The following is an 18,672-nucleotide window of genomic DNA, read 5'->3' as shown; positions in this document are numbered from 1 at the left end:
GGAGGAAAGGTTTGTTGTTATTCCACCCCAAAGCTTCACCATGTCAAGCATGACACAATGCACAATTCTTCTTCTATTTTTTCATTCACTGGGAGATGGACAGCTTCTTTCACAGCCCCCTTCTGAAGATAAATGTGCAGTCTTGAGTGACAAGGAGGATTTACCGTCTGTTATTTCAGAGGAGGTTTGCCATGTTTGTTCTGGAAAGTGCCATGAATTAATGAACTATCTCTTCAAGCCTGAGTGCATCGGAGCTGCCAGCCCTCTGGCTGCCAGAAGCAACAGACTGTTTTGGGACCCCATAAAACTGTTTTTACTGAGACTAGAGATAGCGAAAGTATCAGGCAGACCCAATCCCAGTAGCTTCTGAGACATAAAGGAGTCATTATACCGACTTCAGCGGTTACACTGCGTTCCTAAGGGAAATTTCTCAACAGAACAGTCAGTTAACTTGAAAGAACTTCTATTAGCTTCCCTGCAGCATAGGCATTACCAAAAGTCTACCAAAACTTTATCAGGCTCTCTGATAATTCCAAGTGAAACATGCTAGCCTGTGACCTCTTTCACCTTTCCTATGTTGAGCTGTTAGCAAGGATGTCTGAAGAGCTATGTCCCTAATGGAGCGTGGCTGCAGAAGGCACAGACTGTGCAACACTGATAAGCAAGGTTCACAAGCAGGAAGAGTTAAAGCCTAAGCCAAGTGAGAACCTGTACGCTCCAGCTGATTCATGCTGCCACCTGAAAAAAGACAGGGCTCACCAAATAAGACCCTCTTGTTTCACTGGCTCCGTGAGCCACTGGAGGACAGGCCAGGTCAGTAAAACAGCACGTAGGCTCATGGTGAGATTGCAGGACCAGAAGCAAGAATTTCAGGGACCTCATCACAGTTCTGGTCCAGTCACAATCTCCGAGCCTCAGCTTAGTTATTTGGAAAATCAGTATAAGAGTGAATTACATTTGTCAGAGCGCACTGTGAGATTTCAATGCTTATGAAGTGTTTTGAGGTTCTGAATAAGAGACAGAGTAGTATCTTGATATTGTCTAGCAAGTAATGAGCATTACATATCCTGCAGAATGGAACATATTTGGACAGGACAGCTGCTACAATCATTAAAGTGGAAAAACCATCACATGCAAGAGACAAGACACAGACATCTCAAAGAGAAAATCTATTGTGGTACTTTAAACAAATGTATTTTCTCTCCAGCTATCTTCCATAGCATAATAAGTTGGAGCTTCCTTAAATAAGAGAACTCTTTTTTTTTTTTTAAGTCTCCCTTCATTTCTCTTCACTCTCTTCCCCCTCTGCCTTTTTACTTTCTGGGTTTAAAAAAAATTTAAAAAAAAATTGAAAGAGCAAGCCAAGAGATTCACAATCACCAAAGCCTGCAGAACATACAGTGAATTTTGGCAGGACATGCATGTTTATCCTTTTCATATGCTGTTTAAATTATTTTTATAAACAAGTCATTATCTTGCATAGCCACTGCTTGGTCCCTTTCATGTCAAAGATGTTTGATGTTACAATAATTAAGCAGAAAGGTCTGCATTCTTGAAATGCTGTCTCAGGATGAAGGTTTGTGGGCAAGAGAGGCCGCTGCTTTTCTAAGATGCAGGGTTTCTTTGCCAGCCTTCATCATTTAAATGGAGCACCTGGATTCTGCATTTGTGGATCAAATCTTTGTGTAGATATTAAAACATGAGTTTCAAATCAGGATTAAATTTTAGAACTATCCTCCTACTATTTTGCATCAAAATTGTGCACACATGTCTAGGCTTGCACACAAATGTTTTGAAGAACCAGGCTTGGCATCATTATGAAGACTCAGGTACATTAAAAGTGTGTAAGACCTCTTCCTGCACCACACCACCGGTGTGGCCAAAAGTAGTGAAGAAATGTGAATGGGAAGCCCATGATTAGTGAAATAGGAAGTGCCTCCTGCTTTTTACCTGCAGAGCATCTGGTGATTAAAGACTGCTGCCTCTACCTCTGCTCATCTGAATTTGGGCAGAGGGAGCTTGCACCTCTGTGCCATGAGGAATTAAAGCTCTGACCACTTCTTTAATCCCTGATACAGAACCTTTATCCAGATATTTTAAAGCAGTTTGAAAAATACAGAAGTTAAGCTGCAGCAAGTGTTAATATTCAAACAATTTTGTATTATTACAGAGTTTACAAATGCAGAAGCAGACAAGTCTTTTGCACCTTGTACACATTAGTTACAGTTAAACGTTATTTTCCAACTTATTTGGATAATTTTATTCCTTCCAAAAAGACTGGAATTGACTGCTAAGAGCTTTACTCTTCCAGATTTCTCTCTCAAGTGGTCTGGAAAGCCCAAGAGAGACAAGGATACAAGAAGACACATCTGTTTCACACCATAGCTGCAGACCCTTTCCTCCTCCAACACCTCTTGGCTTACATGTGTGACTATCAGACCCTGCTCATGAGCTCTAATCAGTTCTCATTTTTTAAGTGCTCTTTGTTGCCTGGTGTGGAGCTTAACACTTGTGCTTCAATAGACATTATGTCACCCTTTAGCCCTTGTACAAACAGAGTGTCTAATACCTTGACTATACACTCCATACGAACGCGATGCGGTGAGCGACAAGATAAGAAAGCTGCAGCAGTACACTTCAACATAAACATCCCTGTGCATGCTTTAAACATGGCACATTTTACAGCCTGCACTTGATAAAAGAAGCTGTAGATCTCAGTTTGACAAGATTTTGGGTTGAACAAATATATATTCATTAAAAGAGTGCTTCAAATAGCCAATTCATACATTTCTCACACTGCAAACAACCATTAACATACATGGAATAACACATCTTTGGGATACTGTTTGAAAACACTCTCTCATTTACTATCAGGAAATTTGACTCTTCAGAACAAGTGTTAACACTGTCTTGATTAATTTGTAAAGCTATTCAAGCCATGAAGTACATCTGCACATTCAGTATATTTCCAATACTGTGCTTCTGTTTTCATTTTCAAAATGTTTTTATTTATACACTAATATTTGACCTATGAATGTTCCAAGTTTATATGGAGCCAGCTGTTCTAAATTCTGGTTATACTGAGCATTCGTGCAAAACATCAGGTGATATCATTGGATATTTTTAAGGGGAAAGTTCACAGGAAAGCAGTTATGTATTCTTGTGATTAACACCACATTGGATCAAAACAGTCATGTCTAGCTCTCTGAAAAATACAGCTACTGTTTTAGTTAGCAGAACACTTCGGCTCTGTCTACATTATCCTTTTTTGCCAAAAGTTCCCACTGTTGCTACCATTGATTCAATTCTGTCATTGTGCTATGATGAACACTGCTACATAAAATAAAAAGAGCTGAAAGCAGCGCTGTCAAAATCCTTGTGCCCTTAACAACAACAACCAAAAAAAAAAAAACCAAAAAAAACAAACAAAAAACCAAACAAACAACAACAAAAAAAAATCTCATTACATCACCAAAAAAACCCAACAACCAAAACTCAAACAAACAAAAAAATCCATTCCAAAACTCTACCCAACACTACAAGACTGTCTCTTAAGTAACTGAAAGTTCAGGAAATGCCAGCCCAAATCCACAGCAGGTTTTAGGAATCAAAGTCCATTACGAGGTGTTAAACACCCCTGCAATCCCACAGGGACTCAGCTTCTTTAATTAAGCTTTTTTCTCCTGCAACAGCCCTGCAGCCCCATGCCCTTCCCAAAGCCCTTGTGTGGGAGCCTGCTCTGGGTGCAGGGTCACTTGGTGTGCTGCTGCCAGCCACCCCTGCTGCAAGTGCTGCAGCTCTGCACAAGGCACCACTCCTCATCCTCTGCCAGCCACGACTGAAAAAAGGTGGAAAGAAACGACTCACTGAATGTTTTTCAGGCACGTCTCCTCACCCTCAGATATCATGGCTACAGAATCCCAGTCCCAAGTGCCCTTTCAATTCCCACTTAGAATTCCAGGAAATTTGGGCTGGAACAGATCTTCAAAAGTCATCCAGACCAATCCCTGCCATGAGCCTGAACATTTTTCAGTAGAACAGATTGCTCAAAGCCCCATCCAACATGACGCTGAACAGCTCCAAGGATGGGGCATCCACAGCTCCTCTGGGTAACCTGTTTCAGTGTTTCACTACTTCTGCTGGAAAAAAGTCTGCCTTATATCCAATCTAAACCTACCCTCTTTGAGTTTAAAACTGTTGCCCCATCAAACAGGGAATCTAGGTGTGACCCAACACCAGGCTCCAAGGATCAGGTGGGCAGAAGACAGCTTTCCAGTCCTTAACCTCCATCTCCCAGGCCCTGAGGTCTGATACCTGCTGTAACAAATGGGAATCTCTCAGCTACGAGCCGTTTTTCCATTTGGGCAATAGTGCTTGTTCTTTGCTTCACACTGCCATATAAATGGCCAAGTGGCAATGCTGAATGATCAGTAGCTGGGCTGTACCTCACAGCATAGCTGTGCATCTGCTGGGATACAGCAGAAACACACAGTGGGACTGTTTACATCCCAAGTAAATCATACCTTCCTCTAACCCCCTACAAGTTAGCAATAAGGCAAGATGACCTAAAAAGAATCGTGACTCCATGGCATGGAAAGTCTAAACACCACCTTCCTTCCTCCTAAATCACAAACACCGCTTAGAAGTTTATATTTAAAATTACAAGAGAGAGTGTAACCACTGCAATGCACCGGGCTAGACCCAGCAAGGACCCACAGCTCCCTGGCAGAGGTACAAGCCTGCAGCAAGCAGTCCCAGCAGGAGCTCAGCACAAGACATCCATGACAGCTGCCCAAGTGATTTTCTGCTAAAGCATGTTGAGCTGGAAGAAAACTGCCAAAAGAAAGCCTTTTTATAAGAAGTGGTTTAGCTTCATTTTTTTCCTGAGGGAAAGAACTAGGAAGTTCTGTTTTTATAAACAAAAAAAAAACAAAAAAAAACAAAAAAACAAACCAACAACAACAACAAAACACAACCAGCCCCACACCTGGATTTCTAATTTAAAATGCAACATTTTATTTATTTACAGATAAAAAATTTGGCTTGAAGTAATCAAGACTGGTTTGGCAATACTAGCTTTCTACAATTACAATAAATTGCTGTTGTTATTGTTGGTGCTGGAAGAAAAAATTGTGTGAAACGTTGAAGTATAAGGCTGTAAATTCTCAAGCTCTGAAAAGCTTTCACAAGACAGAGAATAATCCTACTAATGTCACACTGTCTGGTTCCAGTAGCCTAGTCCAGATGACAGTCAGACTTGAATAAATTGCTTACACGAACATGACCATCCACTTATTTCAACAGTACAGGTTTTGAAGAGCAGCATTTCCAGGAGCCACACATCTTCCAGGGCTCCCAGCCAAAGTACAGTCCCTCAAACTCCAAGTCCAGATGAGATGAGGACTTCTAAAGGACCATTGGCCCTTTCTTTAATCATGTTGTCAGGCACTTCACACTAGCAGGTAGCTCACAAGCAGCAGCTACTTCAAGGAGACTACATAAATGAGGATCTCAAACTGCATCAGTTGAACAGCAAATATAAGGCTGCTCTTCACCTCTTGGGAATCTGCCTTGGCATCAAAGCCCACTATACAAGGCTTGGCAGAAGTCAGTAAACTCATTCCCATCATCAGCTTCATGATTTCTAATGCTGGCCTGCTCTGGACACACGTGGAGGACACTGCTCACATGCCGAGCAAGTGAGGCTGTACACAGCCAGCTGGCAGCACAGCCAGATCTCCAGCTTCACACACTCCAGTTAGTCCCTCTGAGTAGATGTCTTGACGTTTACAACACGTGGCCAAGAGTACAAACAGATGGGATGTCAGTATGAATGGTACAGTCCCATCAATACAATCACGCAACATCCCTGAGACATCTTGGTTGCCTCATTTCGGATCTCCCAACAGCAAGCATGGTACTGGGAAAAAGGCAGGTGGGCTGATCAAACCATTCAGGTGAAAAAATTCACCTGCTTTAGAAACACGTGTAAGGATGTTGGAGCACTGTTCCCCTCCTGTGAAAAGCTGTGCAGAACAAAGGCATATTGCTTGCAACTAAGGTACTATGGATTTGTGCAAGATCGTTCCTAGAAGGAAATCTGGTAGGTGACTGCTGCCAAAAAGATGAAAAGTGTGTTTGTAAGACATCACATCCATAAAGTGCTGCTTTATAGGCAAGGAGAGAGAGAGAGAGAATTTGTACAACTAGTCTTATATTTACCTCCAAGTAACTTCCTTGCACTGAAAGGGAGCATCCTTGTCCCAGAAGACACTTGAAGCCTTGTAGGGAGAATGGGGATTGCTTGGAGTTTGGGGATTCAAAAATAGAAGAGGCTTTTCACCACAACCTCAATTCAAAGAGTGTTGAAGCTTCAGTGCTGACTGCAGGACTACCTGGCAAAAGGTGATCTTCCCCTCAACCTTTTGCATGAAGCCCTCCCAAGGGACCTGTGGGTCTTATGATAAAAGGGAAAACCCTTTCTCCAAAAGTAAAGGTACAGTGAATCAGTGCTGTTGGATACTAACATTTGTGTCAATGAATATTTTCATTGAAACAAAAAGCCGCAATGCTGAATAACCAGGTACCACACCCCAAAGCACACCTTTTCTGATGTTTTTCTCTGGCAGGTTGTCCTGGGGTGACAGGACATTTTCATGCTTTGTATCCCAATCATGTTCTTCTGTTCCCGTGCTCCCAGTTTGTTTTGTCTATAGCCGCGCGCCCCTCCCGCGGCTGCTTTCTCTTGCTTGCTGTGGCTTGCTTTAGGCTTGCTTTGCTAGCTTTGCTCTTTTCTGAGCATTTTTGCCATTTTTCTGGTTTTGTTTTTCCCCTTCTTTCCTTCCTCCCCTTCTCTGAAGACATCGGACCTGCTTTGGACCTTGATTTGGGAACGTCAAGGAGTGCCCCCGGAGTTGGCATCTGAGAGAAGCTTTGGCACCCTCCCCAGCAGACTGCCCAAGCCGTTCAGCCTCTCTTGGACTGGTGAAAACATTTGTTGTCATCTCGGGCTGTTTTTCTTGTGTTGGGGAGTGTTTTTGTTGTTTCTTAATAAACAAGTTTTTTCCTCCAAGGAAATTCCTCCCGAACTCGGGGGGGCAGGGAGGAGTTGTGAAGGTTTGTTTCCTTTAAGGGGCTCCTTTGGAGATTTTCCCCTAATTTGTCCTAAACCAGGACACAGGTTTAATGGGTTCAGACTTTTCCTGCAAAGCTATCACAGCCCCAGATTTGGGTCACGGCAGAAACTCGGACTGCCACTGAATTCCTTGCGTTTGATTGTAGGAAGTGCCTGGCTGTTTTTCTTCTCAGGATGGATACCAGGATAGGAAGATATGGGTGAAGACCATGTTCTGACACAGGACTGCTTCACAGCACCTTTCATGACAGACAAATAATTCTGGATGCAGTTGGGATGTAGCTTCATCTTCATTTATGATGCTTCAGCTTCATCTTCATTTATGATGCTTTCAAGAAGATGATCAAGCTAGCAGATCATTATCCCATCAACTCCCAGTGTGAGGTGCACTTTATCACACATTACTCTTGTGCCTGTAAACCACTAGATCCAGGTAAGGGAGTGTTCATTACCTCTCCAGGTTGTAGGTAGGAGGTGGCCGTTGCTCTCCTTTTCCCTCGTGCTGCAGCCCAGATAATAAGTAGATCATTCCTTCTTTATCGGTTGCCTTCACATATCCTATCTTAGTCCCAGGAAGCTGAGAGGTGAATTTCACCCTACATCGCAAGTAGCAAAGTCTTTGAGAGTCTTGCTTTCTGCTGCTTCACTACTCTGAAGACACCAGCTGGTGAAACAGAGGATGGAGTGCAGATCCCCTTCACATCAGCACTGATGTGCCTGAGAACATTGGGGTCAAGCTGTCAATCCAGCATCACCGTCTTAAGAGAGATCTCCACACCAACCCTGGGCCGTTCTGCCAAGAGGAAATAACCTTATCTGGTGTCATGAGGAAGGTACATTTTCCAGACAGGAAACATTAACAGATGTTATTCTCCCAACAGTACTGTGTCAAGACATGCCACACATTTATATCAAGGCTGTTCCTACAAGAAGAGCTGAACAGTTTCACAAAGTCTCCTGCTGGCCCACAATGCACTCCCACAACCCTGCTGTACAGCCATTTCCACAGCACAGAAGTTTGGTACCCTGCTTCATCAGTGAATCCATGCAGATGTTTCCATTTGTGCTAGCTATCCAGACTTCCTATGTGGGAAATGAAAAGAAACAGGCCTTGTCAGATGCCTCATCCTAATGAAAACACCCAAAAAAGACACTCCTAGGATCATCTTCCCAAAAAAGCATCCAGATTTACCAAGGACAGGTTATATTTTCTGTCAAATTATTTTTTGGCATTTAACCCAATAGATTAAATTTATTATTTAAATTAACTGAACTGGTTTATATCTCATGTGATTTTGCTTATAATGGGAACAACAAATTATTTCTCCTGTGTGATACTGCTCTCCAGGTGCTTTATAAAACTAAGTGCTAAGCATCTCCTGGAAACCCAGAACACACCAAGCTCCCCTATAATCAGCCCTTCTGGGAATCATTGCCCACACCTTGTAAGCCCATACTACGCTACAGACATCACCAGGCAGGCAAGATAAATCCCAGACTCCCCATTTCAAAGAGTGATATTTTTTGTCCTCCCTATAAGACAGCAACTACCTGTGTCTGAAGAACCTCCACACCTCTGTGACCTTCATTTTTCACTTAAAAAAAAAAAAAAAAGAAATAAAATAAAAATAGAAACCATATCCAAGAACGCCATCACCTTTGAGACTGGGACAAGACTGCACTGCCTGAATAATTCAAAACCTCACCAAAGTCCCTCCGCTTTGCAAGACCTCTGCAAAGAGGACTCATACCCAGAGCACATATGGAAACATAGCCTTCCCCAGACAGAAAACACATCTGCTGAGTCCCCATACTGAAGAATGTAGATCGTTCAGGAAGGGCTGGAGCCCTGCATGTTTAAAATCAGCAGTGACTACAAGCTAGTGACTCTTTTTGAGCTACAGGGCTGGAAAAATTAAATGTGCTCTTCTAAGAACATCAACACCGCCAAACTCTCATTACAAAGGCAGACTCCTCTGCACAGCTGACCTAGATGATGCCTGTCCAGCCCAACAAGATGCACCAAACTTTTGTCTAGTTCTAAGCTGCAGCAGAACCAGCATCAGCACCTGAAGGCAGGTCACCCACACTGACTTGACACCCACACAGCCACAAGCACACACATCCCCAGGTGATACCATACACTCCTCACCCTGAGAGAGCAGCAAGGGCTCCTCACATCTCTTTGGTGGTTGCCCCTTCAATAATGGAAAGGGAAGCCTTCAAGGTTGAACACAAAGTTCTTCAGAAGTCAATTTTAACTGAACAGAAGTAACTGTATCTATGGACACACGCAGAAAGTCCCAGCTAAAATAATTCTGGCAGTGTCCACTTATACGGAGACTTCAGCTGGGAGTTTTCAGAGTTGTTTGACATGTACTTCATTGGAATAGTCAGTGTGCTAGAAATCAAGAATTCTTCCCTTTCTGCAGTGATCCCACCATCTTTTGCTGCATTTCTGACTTCATCTAATAAGCTACTCTGACAGATCACAAGCTGGCTTTCTCCCATCAAAACTTTGGTTTCTATATTGGAATATAACCTTAGGCTTCCTCTAGTTTTCTGACCCAAATTACCATTAAATGGAAAAGTAAATGTCAATAAACAGGTGAAAGACCCAAAAAAATCCCTGGTATGTCAGAGAAGCCACAGCAAACAGCCAAACAGCTGTTCAGTCCCAGCCCATCGATTTGTCAACACTCTGGTAGCAAACAATCACATTAAATGACATTATGGTTTATGACTAGGGATTTGGAAGCCGATGAGAAATTTCTACAGTTGATTCATGCTTCCTGAGATGCATAACTAGCGTTTCAATTGCACTATTTTACTACATTACATGAATAATTTTCCTTGTTGTTACATAAGTGTCTAGATTCAAGTTATCAGAACTGATTTGAATCACATGAGTGGAAGGGGTTATTTTCAAAAGCAACACATACTTTCAGGTCTACAATCTAATAATACTCTCCTGGTGCTTTATAAACAGCTAATTACCTTCTAGAACACCACATGCTTATTCCCTATCCCTGAAATCAGCTCTTTTAGGAGCTGCCTAGCCCCTTGCAGGCACCTTGTTTCACATCCCTCAAGTAAAATGTGCCATGGGGGTTGCTTACAGACAGCTACAGCCAGCACTACACTCCTTAAATTCACAGCTCCAAGTATAGGTCCTGAAAGTCCCCAAGGCAAAGAACAGAGACAGCAGCAGCAGCTCTGGGTATTCAAAGGACAGAGAAGTTTGGGGAGGCTGGGAGGGAAGAAAAACAGAGGTAGGTGCCCTTTTGGACTTGAAACCGGTACAGTATTTCCCAGATCTCAGCTTCTGAGAGCATAAACCACACTGGTTCCATTGATGGACAGTTTCAGGATGTCTCAATCAAACACATCTGAGCTCTGAGACTGCAGCACCACCCAACATCCCCAAGCTGACTTTAAACAAGGCAGCTGAGACCCTGACAGGTACACACCTGCAATACAAGGAGGCAACAGGGCTCCACCCTCCTGGAAGGTCTGAGCACCTCAGGCAGCTCAGCTGTACCCATACGAGTTGTGGTCACGTTGGTTTCAATGTAGACAAATCCTTAAACAACTATTTGCAACTCTTCTGAGCTACTACGTGATTTCCACCAGGTACCAAAATTAATCAGCTCCTGCTCTAGATGCAGACAGCATGGTATAAAGCTATTGAACACCTGTACCAGCACTGGCAGCTCCAAGAAATTTCCTGCTGCAGTGACATATCCCTACTCCAAACGAGTAAACACACAACAAATTGGGTTTGGTGTTTTTTTTGGTTTGGTTTTGTTTTTTTAATAAGACAAGCTGTTGTTGTTCTGGCACACAGCTCTGGCAATACAATTAAAAAGGCAAAGTTTTCAGCTGACCGGCTAAGAGACTTGAGCTTCACAGGAATTCCCTAAAAAAAGGAACTGTAATTTGCCAACTGAAATATTTTCATTATCCACATTAGGCAGAATCTAATTACACTGTTTCTTTACAATTGCATAGTATTAAGAGTTCCTTTAAGTAAAAAAGCCTAATGACTTTCCCACTGCAATGCTCGCCTCAGAGCCCTTCACATCGCTGACAGGATGATTTGTTTGAAGAGCAGGTTGACGTCTAACAGAACTTGATTCAAGATTTCCACATGACACAGATTTTTATCATGTTCCCGTGCTCAATCGCCAGCATACCCTACACAGAGTCACATATTCAGCACCACACTAGCTCTGATCCCTTAAAAACAAACAAAATTAAAAAGGAGAAGAAGAGGATGCCGTGGAGTGGCTGTACTTAGTTCCAGCCAGAAAAGCATCTCTGTGCTGTGGGACCTTGTATAGAGTGAATACAACCTGTACTCTGGCATGACCCCAGCTCTGCTGCCCAAGAAGGAGAGGAGGGCGTGCCTAACTCTGAACAACAGGCTCGGACCACTACCATCAGAAAAAGGACTACTAAAAAAAATAACTATTCTTTTTTTCTTCCTTCTTTTCTTCCTCTCACTCCCCCGTCAAGGTTTTGCACGCTGGGGTGTATACTATTTTTTTACTGCTGGCGAGAGGTTTTGCCCTTCCCCGAAGTCAGCTGCCCTCCTGGCCGAAACACGCGCAGTCCCAGGTGGGTCGCGCCGGCAAAGCCCCGTCCGCACTGCCCGGGCCAGGGGTGTCGGCGGGACGGGCGCGGTGCGCGGCTGGGCGGGCTCCGCGCAGCCCAGGACTCACTCCCTCCTTCCCTCACTCACCCAGGTTGACGAAGCTCATGACCATGTCGGCGTCGTTGAGGAAGGCGCTGTCCTGCGGGCTGGGCAGCGGCGGGGCAGGGGTGGGCGGGCGGCCCCCGCGCTCCGCGCCCGCGCTGCCCTCCGCGCCCTCGGCCAGGGAGTGGTAGAGGTCCAGCATGAAGCGCGGTGCCGCCGTCAGCCGTCCCGGCGGCGGGGCCGGCGGCTCCCGCGGCAGCGGCCGGGGGCGGTGGGGCAGCCCCAGCACCGAGAGGATCTCCCGCTGCATCTCCCGCTTCTCGTGCGACTTCAGCCGCCGGTAGAGGAAGCCCGAGGCGGCGGCGGGCGGCGGCTCCCCGCCCTCGGCGGGCAGCGCGGGCTCTGCGGGGCGGCAGGCGCCGCTCAGCAGCGCCCAGCAGCAGCACAGCCAGGCCAGCCGGCGCGGCATGGCGCTCGGCCGGGCGCGGGCGGGCGACGTCCCCGCTCCCCGCTGTCCCCGGGGGCTGCCCGCCGCCCTCCAGCCCTGCCCCCCCGCGGCGGGTTCGGCCCGGGCCGGCGGGGGGCGGCCAGGCCGGGGGCGCTCAGCGCCGGCCCCCGCCGCGCTGCATGGCCGCCCGCGGGGCAGCGCGCCGCCGAGCCCCCCGCGCCCGCCGCCGCTCAGGTGCGGCGGGGCCGCCCCCGGGCCGCTCCGCTGGCCATGCCCCCGCCCGGGGGATCCGCGCCGGGCCGCGGGGGCTGCGTGCGGGGACAGAAGGAGCAGGGTGAAGAGCTGCAAACTTTTCTCGCTGCCAGCGAGCGAGAGAGCGAGCGGCTCCTGCGGCTGCAGCCCCGGTCCCCGCGGGCTGGCCGGAGCGCGGCTGCTGACAGCGAAAGCAAATGAGCAGCGCGCCCGCCTCTAAGCGGGGCGGGCGGCCGCTCCTCGGGGGCGGGGAGCGGGCGCAGGTAGCGCGGCCCCGCGGGGCGGACGGGAGGGCCGGGGGCGGCCGGGCAGGTTGGGAAGCGCCGGCCCCGTCGGGGGTCACGGGCTCGCTGCGCTGGAGCGGCGCTCCGCCAAGCCGCGGCTCCGGCCGCCTCTACCCCGGACTCTCCCGGCTTGTTTCTTGTTAAAGGAAGGGTTTCGGCCACCCTTCCTGCCCCCGGCAGGTGTTGGCTATTTGTCCTGAAAATAGGTGGAGTTTTCTAAATCTGAATAAGCTTTGCTGTTCATTTTAGCAGGTTACGGCATACCACACAGCTTTTGTTTCTTTCTGTTTTGCGGATCAAAACAGGGAACTGCGGTACATGGCTGGGTGTACCCAGGTACCCCCCGCCAGCCCTGACTTATGGAGTACGGTCTGCATCCTGCCGAGCAGGTTATACTGCCAGAAAAGAACATAACCCGTCCTACAGTAATGCTGCAGCTCTGCTTTCATCACTTTCATCAAAGAGTGAAAAAAAACCCCTGAACCCAGACACCATCCAACACTCCAATAACAGCAGTTTGGTTGAGCTCTTCCATACCCTGATCTCTGACTTCATGGATCTCCCTCGCATTGAATGAGTAAAGCCAGTCTAGTCTCACTGAAATCAGTGCAATTGCTCTAGGTTTGAACTGGGATAACTTCATAGGAGATGGCCTGAGAATTATATCTGGACCATTTGAAGTCACTGGCAAAATTTCCATTGACTTTATTAGAATCAGAATCTGGCAATAAGCTCATCTTCAGCTTCCCAGAGACACAGCTGAGAATATTCAGGACAGAATACTTTATTGTCAGAAGTGGAGGTTACACTGAGCCTTCACGTCTCTGAAAGCAAGGTTACAGATGTGTGTTTGAATGGCACCAGTCAAGGAACGCTGTAATGCTGGATATTTAAAAACTTGTTTTGATAGGAAAAAGAGCATCTGTGAGGAGATTTGAACATAGCAGTCAGGGGGGTGGGAGTTGCAAGTTGTTTTTGAAACTGTGGGAAGGGTTGTTTTGTTTTGTTTTGTTTTTTGGGGGGTTTGGGGGGGGTTGTTGTTGTTGTTTTGTTTGTTTGTTTGTTTGTTTGTTTGTTTCTTCCCAGATTGTGAAGACACTCGAAATTTGGAAAGGGGGTGCACGGGACAGCACAGACCCAACATGCTCCTTTTGCTGTAGTGGATCCCACTACCTTCATGAAAGAGGTCTGTGCTTCCCAGGAAGGATTGAAGGCGGCAGTGTCCACGGAAATTTTTGTACTGCTGGTTCATTTATTCACTTTGCTCAACATAGAGCAGTGGGGCTGCTTTTATTAGATGAGGAGACTAGGGTTCAATCCCAGAGAGGAGGTGAGCAACACACCTTTCCTTCTGTAAGGCAGTGTGGGATCCTGCTGGGAAAACCCAGATTCCCAGGAGTAGAGTCCAGTGTACAAGCTGCCCCCTTGGTGAGCTGAGAGGGATGCAGGACATCTTGCAGCCCTTTAGGAAGGGTGTCTGGAGGCTGGCAGGAAGTGCAGAAGCCCTTAGGTGAGGGAGGGACGTTTCCTAGGCAGGTATTTACCCCACAGGTGGTGGGGGAGGAGAGCAGCCACTTCCCACAGACATTCACTTCCCGCTCTCTGAGCGTTTGGGTGTAGCTCCTGTGGCTGTGTCCAGAAGAGCTTTGTAGCCTCGGCTTCCTGTTTTGACAATGAAAGAGGGAAATGTCTCTTTACACAGTTATTGCTGAAGTGTTCCCTGCTTCTCTCGAAGACAAGAAGAGATGGTGCTTGTTTAGCAACAGACAGTGTCAAACTCTGGAGCAGCTCTTGGGTGTTTTTGCTCGAGTCTCAAACGTGTATCACCTTTACATTTTTAATCTGAAATAGGGGTTATTGCAATAAACAGCAGCTGTTATAACAGTTGCAAGCATTCGGGCATCTGAGTTTAAAGAAGTCTGAGGACAGGGACACACAGCAAGCCTTCCAGTACTTCCCTCTTAAGTTACCTTGTCTAGAGGTAACTTAAATTCCCTCCTGTAGGTGGGAAGCTAATTCCCTCCTTCAGAAGTCATTGCACCTTGTTAAGTTTAAGTGCTGCACTTTTTTTCCAGCAGTGCTTTCCAGAGCTGTATGCTGCCTACACCTGGAAATGTGCTTGCTTGGGGATGTGAATGCTTTACTGTGGGGCTCAGTTAATCCTACTGGACTTACGAAAGTTACAGCGTCACTCAGCAGCTCGATGAGGCTGAAAAGGACTAGGACTCCTTCCAGAGGTCACATGCAGTGACTGCTTTCAGATATTCCTGCCATCGTAAAGGTCAAGCTTCCCAAAAAGATTTTAGGAATTTGGATGAGAGCTGCGTACCTAATTCTCTGGAGGAGCGCATAGGCTCTGTATTCTACAAGTACTGCAGGCTGAGACACACACGTTTTAAGATTTAAACATATATTTTAGAGCTACCGGCAAGCCTTCGCAGCATACCCGCTGTCCACACTCTATAGCGACACGTAATTTCACTCGAGTTTTCTCTGTCAGATCTTCAAAAATGCTGCGTATCCAGGTGTTCGGGTATCGTACAAGTCACCGGCTTTCCCTGCTCATGACGGACATCTGGTGGCAAAAAGGAGAAACTCGGGTCTGTTCCTCGAAGTTTCCCTGGTTGGAAAGTTAGCAATAAAATTTCTTTTTCTTTGTCTCTCAAACAAACGAACAAACACCAAACGAAACCAACAACCCCAAACCAAAAATTACCAAATCCCCCTCTATATAATGCAAAGAGGTCTCCTCCCTCCCCCAGACTAATCCTGATGTAATTTTCTGCCCTTAAGCCAAACTTTAGTATATATTCAATCCCACACCTGCTCAGTGCTTCATGAAGAAAGTCTTTTATACATGACCATGAACAGAGCCTGTACCCCACAGAACACCCATTCCAAGGCGTGGCATGGAGCCAGCAAGGGTTAACTACAGCAGTTAATTTCTCCTGGTAACGACAGTGTTAAATTGTGTGCCATTAAAAGCTGAGCTACCTGTTTCTAGTAAGAGAGGATTTACTGGATTTTCAATTGTCTACTTTTATCAAATCAGTCCTTGCTCTTATTTAAGCAAATTAAGTTTCCTCGTTGATTTATGCTAAAGTTGTGAGGAGCAATTCAAGACATGTAAAGCACTTAAAGGGTAAAGAGTTAATTCACTTTAGTTGAAAGCCTTCAGAATGCAAAGAATCAAACAACAACAAAAAACCAACCAACCAAAACAATGACTTTTTCATCGCAATGCCTTAAAATACATCACCTCCTCTGTACTCCTGAGGAGAACTATCCAAAATCTTCATCAATCATCCCAGGTCCCAGGATTACACAACCCTAGCAGAATGATACACATTCAATTAAATTTTTTTCAGGACTACTGTTGAATAGAGGGCAGAATGTACTATTTTAGTGACCCCTTCTCCATCTCCTGAGCACAGAAAAGACACAGCTTTGCATTCACACCTTCCCTCCAGATGAACCACTGGCTGCCAAAGTGCCTGTGACAAACCCAGGCTCCTATGCTTATGGGGTCAGCAAGGACACTGCAGTAAGGGCAGCTTTGGTCTTCACACTCATTTTGCCAAACATAGTGGGTATTTTTTTAAAGCAGTGTCGAAGAGATGTAAGTAGTGACATTTGCTTTCTAAAAAAACCCCTCAAACCCTAGGTTGTACAATAATGACATAGCTGGGATGAACTATTTGCAGCGCTGCACTTGGAGAGGTTGAAAATGCAAACATGCCTCCTAATTTTAGTGTATCAGTTTCCAAAGTCTGCTTGTGCAATGAGAAGAGTGGTTGAGTGTAATCTTAGTTCAAAGATTGAAGCAGGCTAAAAACAGCATTTGCTATGAAGGCTCAAATTTTTCTTTTTGCTTGCTGAACTAACTTTCTCCACTGCAAGTAGAGGCAGTTGAAAAATAGTAACATCATCTTATTTGCACATAGAAAACCACTACTCTCTTTACTCAGAAATCTGATCTAAAAATATGCAATGGTAATTTCCCAGATCAGAATACTTTAAAGAATGGTTATAAATATCAATTCAATAACACAACTGGACTGCTATCCCTGCAAAAGCAAACAGTTAAAAGTGAAATAAGTCCCAGTATGAGGTTCACAAACAATTCCAACTCTGTTCCAATACTGGCCACCAACTTCACCCTGTCAAGGATGTACTTATGTATGAAAAATTATACCGTAAATTTTATTTGAAGTCAACAGTATCAAGGGCATCTGACCTGAAATTGCAACAATTAAGTAACTATTAATATATTGCATCATTGACATAATTTTTCTGGGTGTTTTCATGGTATTTGCTTTTCATTTCATTTTTCATTAGTGGTATCTCAGAAAAAGAACTGAATTTCTTCTGAATGATGAAAACTAGAGAAGTACCTGTCTGCAAGGACATGAATACTGCAAAAAGAGAGGACAAGAGGAGGAGAGGCCCTCACTCCATCCTCTGCTGGTGTCAGCTGGTGAGCCATCAACCCGTGTCCCTCTATGAGCATTGTCTGGCAGGCTGACTAGAAAAAATGAAAACCAGGAGTGATAGCTCATAACATGAGGATGAACTGTAAGACTGGTTTTAGCAAGTGGCACCTTGCAGCACTCTGCATTAGCCACTTACTAGAGTTAGTGCATAATCTCTGCTTCAAGGTGGTAAGAAACGATCCAGCTGTATTTCCCACGTCATGGTGCTTGGGTACTCGCTGCTCATCCCTTTGGCTATCCAGCTCCCTGTCAACAGGGAGAGGAAGATTGAGCAGTGTTCTCTGCTGGAACAGTTCCCTTCCACTTCTGCCTCGTCTTGCTGCCAGCTGTGAGCACACACATCCCTCTGTGGCTGATGTGCTGCAGAGAGGCATATACAACTGCTTCCCTGGGCTGAGCACCTGAGTTCACTCACCTGCTGAGGTGTACATTTCTATACAGACAACAGAAAAACTGTGCATTGGAGATGCAAGGGCCTGGCCATCACCTTCTGCCTTGGGTCAAAAAAGAGAGAGAAAAAAACGAACCCACAAAAGAAAAAAAAAAAGAAGGACCAATGCCAATGGTTAAGGAAAGAACAGCTGTTAAAATTGCTCACAAACACTGCAGAATGGGGCTGGAAAATATCCTAGAATTGAAAAAAAAAACGGTTCTGAAATTTTATTTAAAGTAACTCCAATGAGATCTGCTCTTACCAGTGTGCAAAATATGTCTTTTCAACAACGCTTTTCAATAAAATTGAGATAGACCTAAATAGCATGGGGCCACAGTGGGGGCTGCCTGATTATTAAAGATTGAAAATACAAATGCCATTCCCAGCAGTATCCTATTGTAAAGCCAGACTACCCACTCAGACTGCCTTTCCCTTATCTATTTGCACACAGGGGCAAGTTTTCAAAGACAAAGGGTCCTAAACACCCTCCAATAAGAAATGTCAGAGACTGTTCCCTGCTGCTTTAGGCTCAGTTGCAGTTTTGTGCCAGAAAGCCAAGCGGCCTCACACCCATCCCACCCTGAACTCAGTGGACATCTCCTTCCTGGATGAGGAAGCTGAAGGAAGCCTGATGGGCATCGTGGTGCCTGTTCCCATCCTCAGCCATCTCCAAGGCTTCCCACTGCCACCATTACCCCTTCTGACAGCAGAGCTGCCACCAAGGAGTTTTCTGCCTTGTGTTCTCCTCAAGTACTGGGGAATAAAATGCATTTCCTACAGTTCTTTGCCACTTCCACTCAGTAGACATCACTAGCTTTCATTCACTTTTGCTTTAAAAGGCACCTCATACAGTGCCAAATCAAACAAGGTATTTTAGGAAAAAGCCCAGAAAACACTGCACAGGGCAGCAAGCCTACAAAGGCATTTT

At 45.6% G+C, this 18,672-nt stretch overlaps 1 protein-coding gene across 1 annotated transcript in view; it reads right to left on the bottom strand.

The window, feature by feature from the left end:
• The window catches only part of BMP6 (bone morphogenetic protein 6), an 89,243-nt gene extending 76,635 nt beyond the window's left edge, over nucleotides 1-12,608 (bottom strand). The window contains exon 1 of the mRNA XM_063402067.1: nucleotides 11,880-12,608. Coding sequence (XP_063258137.1) covers nucleotides 11,880-12,303 — 424 coding nt within the window. The 5' untranslated portion in view covers nucleotides 12,304-12,608. The remainder of the gene's footprint in view (nucleotides 1-11,879) is intronic.
• Nucleotides 12,609-18,672: the final 6,064 nt, after the last annotated feature.

Source organism: Prinia subflava, chromosome 1 (genome assembly GCF_021018805.1).
Source record: "Prinia subflava isolate CZ2003 ecotype Zambia chromosome 1, Cam_Psub_1.2, whole genome shotgun sequence".
Classification (NCBI taxonomy): domain Eukaryota; kingdom Metazoa; phylum Chordata; class Aves; order Passeriformes; family Cisticolidae; genus Prinia; species Prinia subflava.
This window is presented reverse-complemented; position numbering and strand designations above follow the sequence as displayed.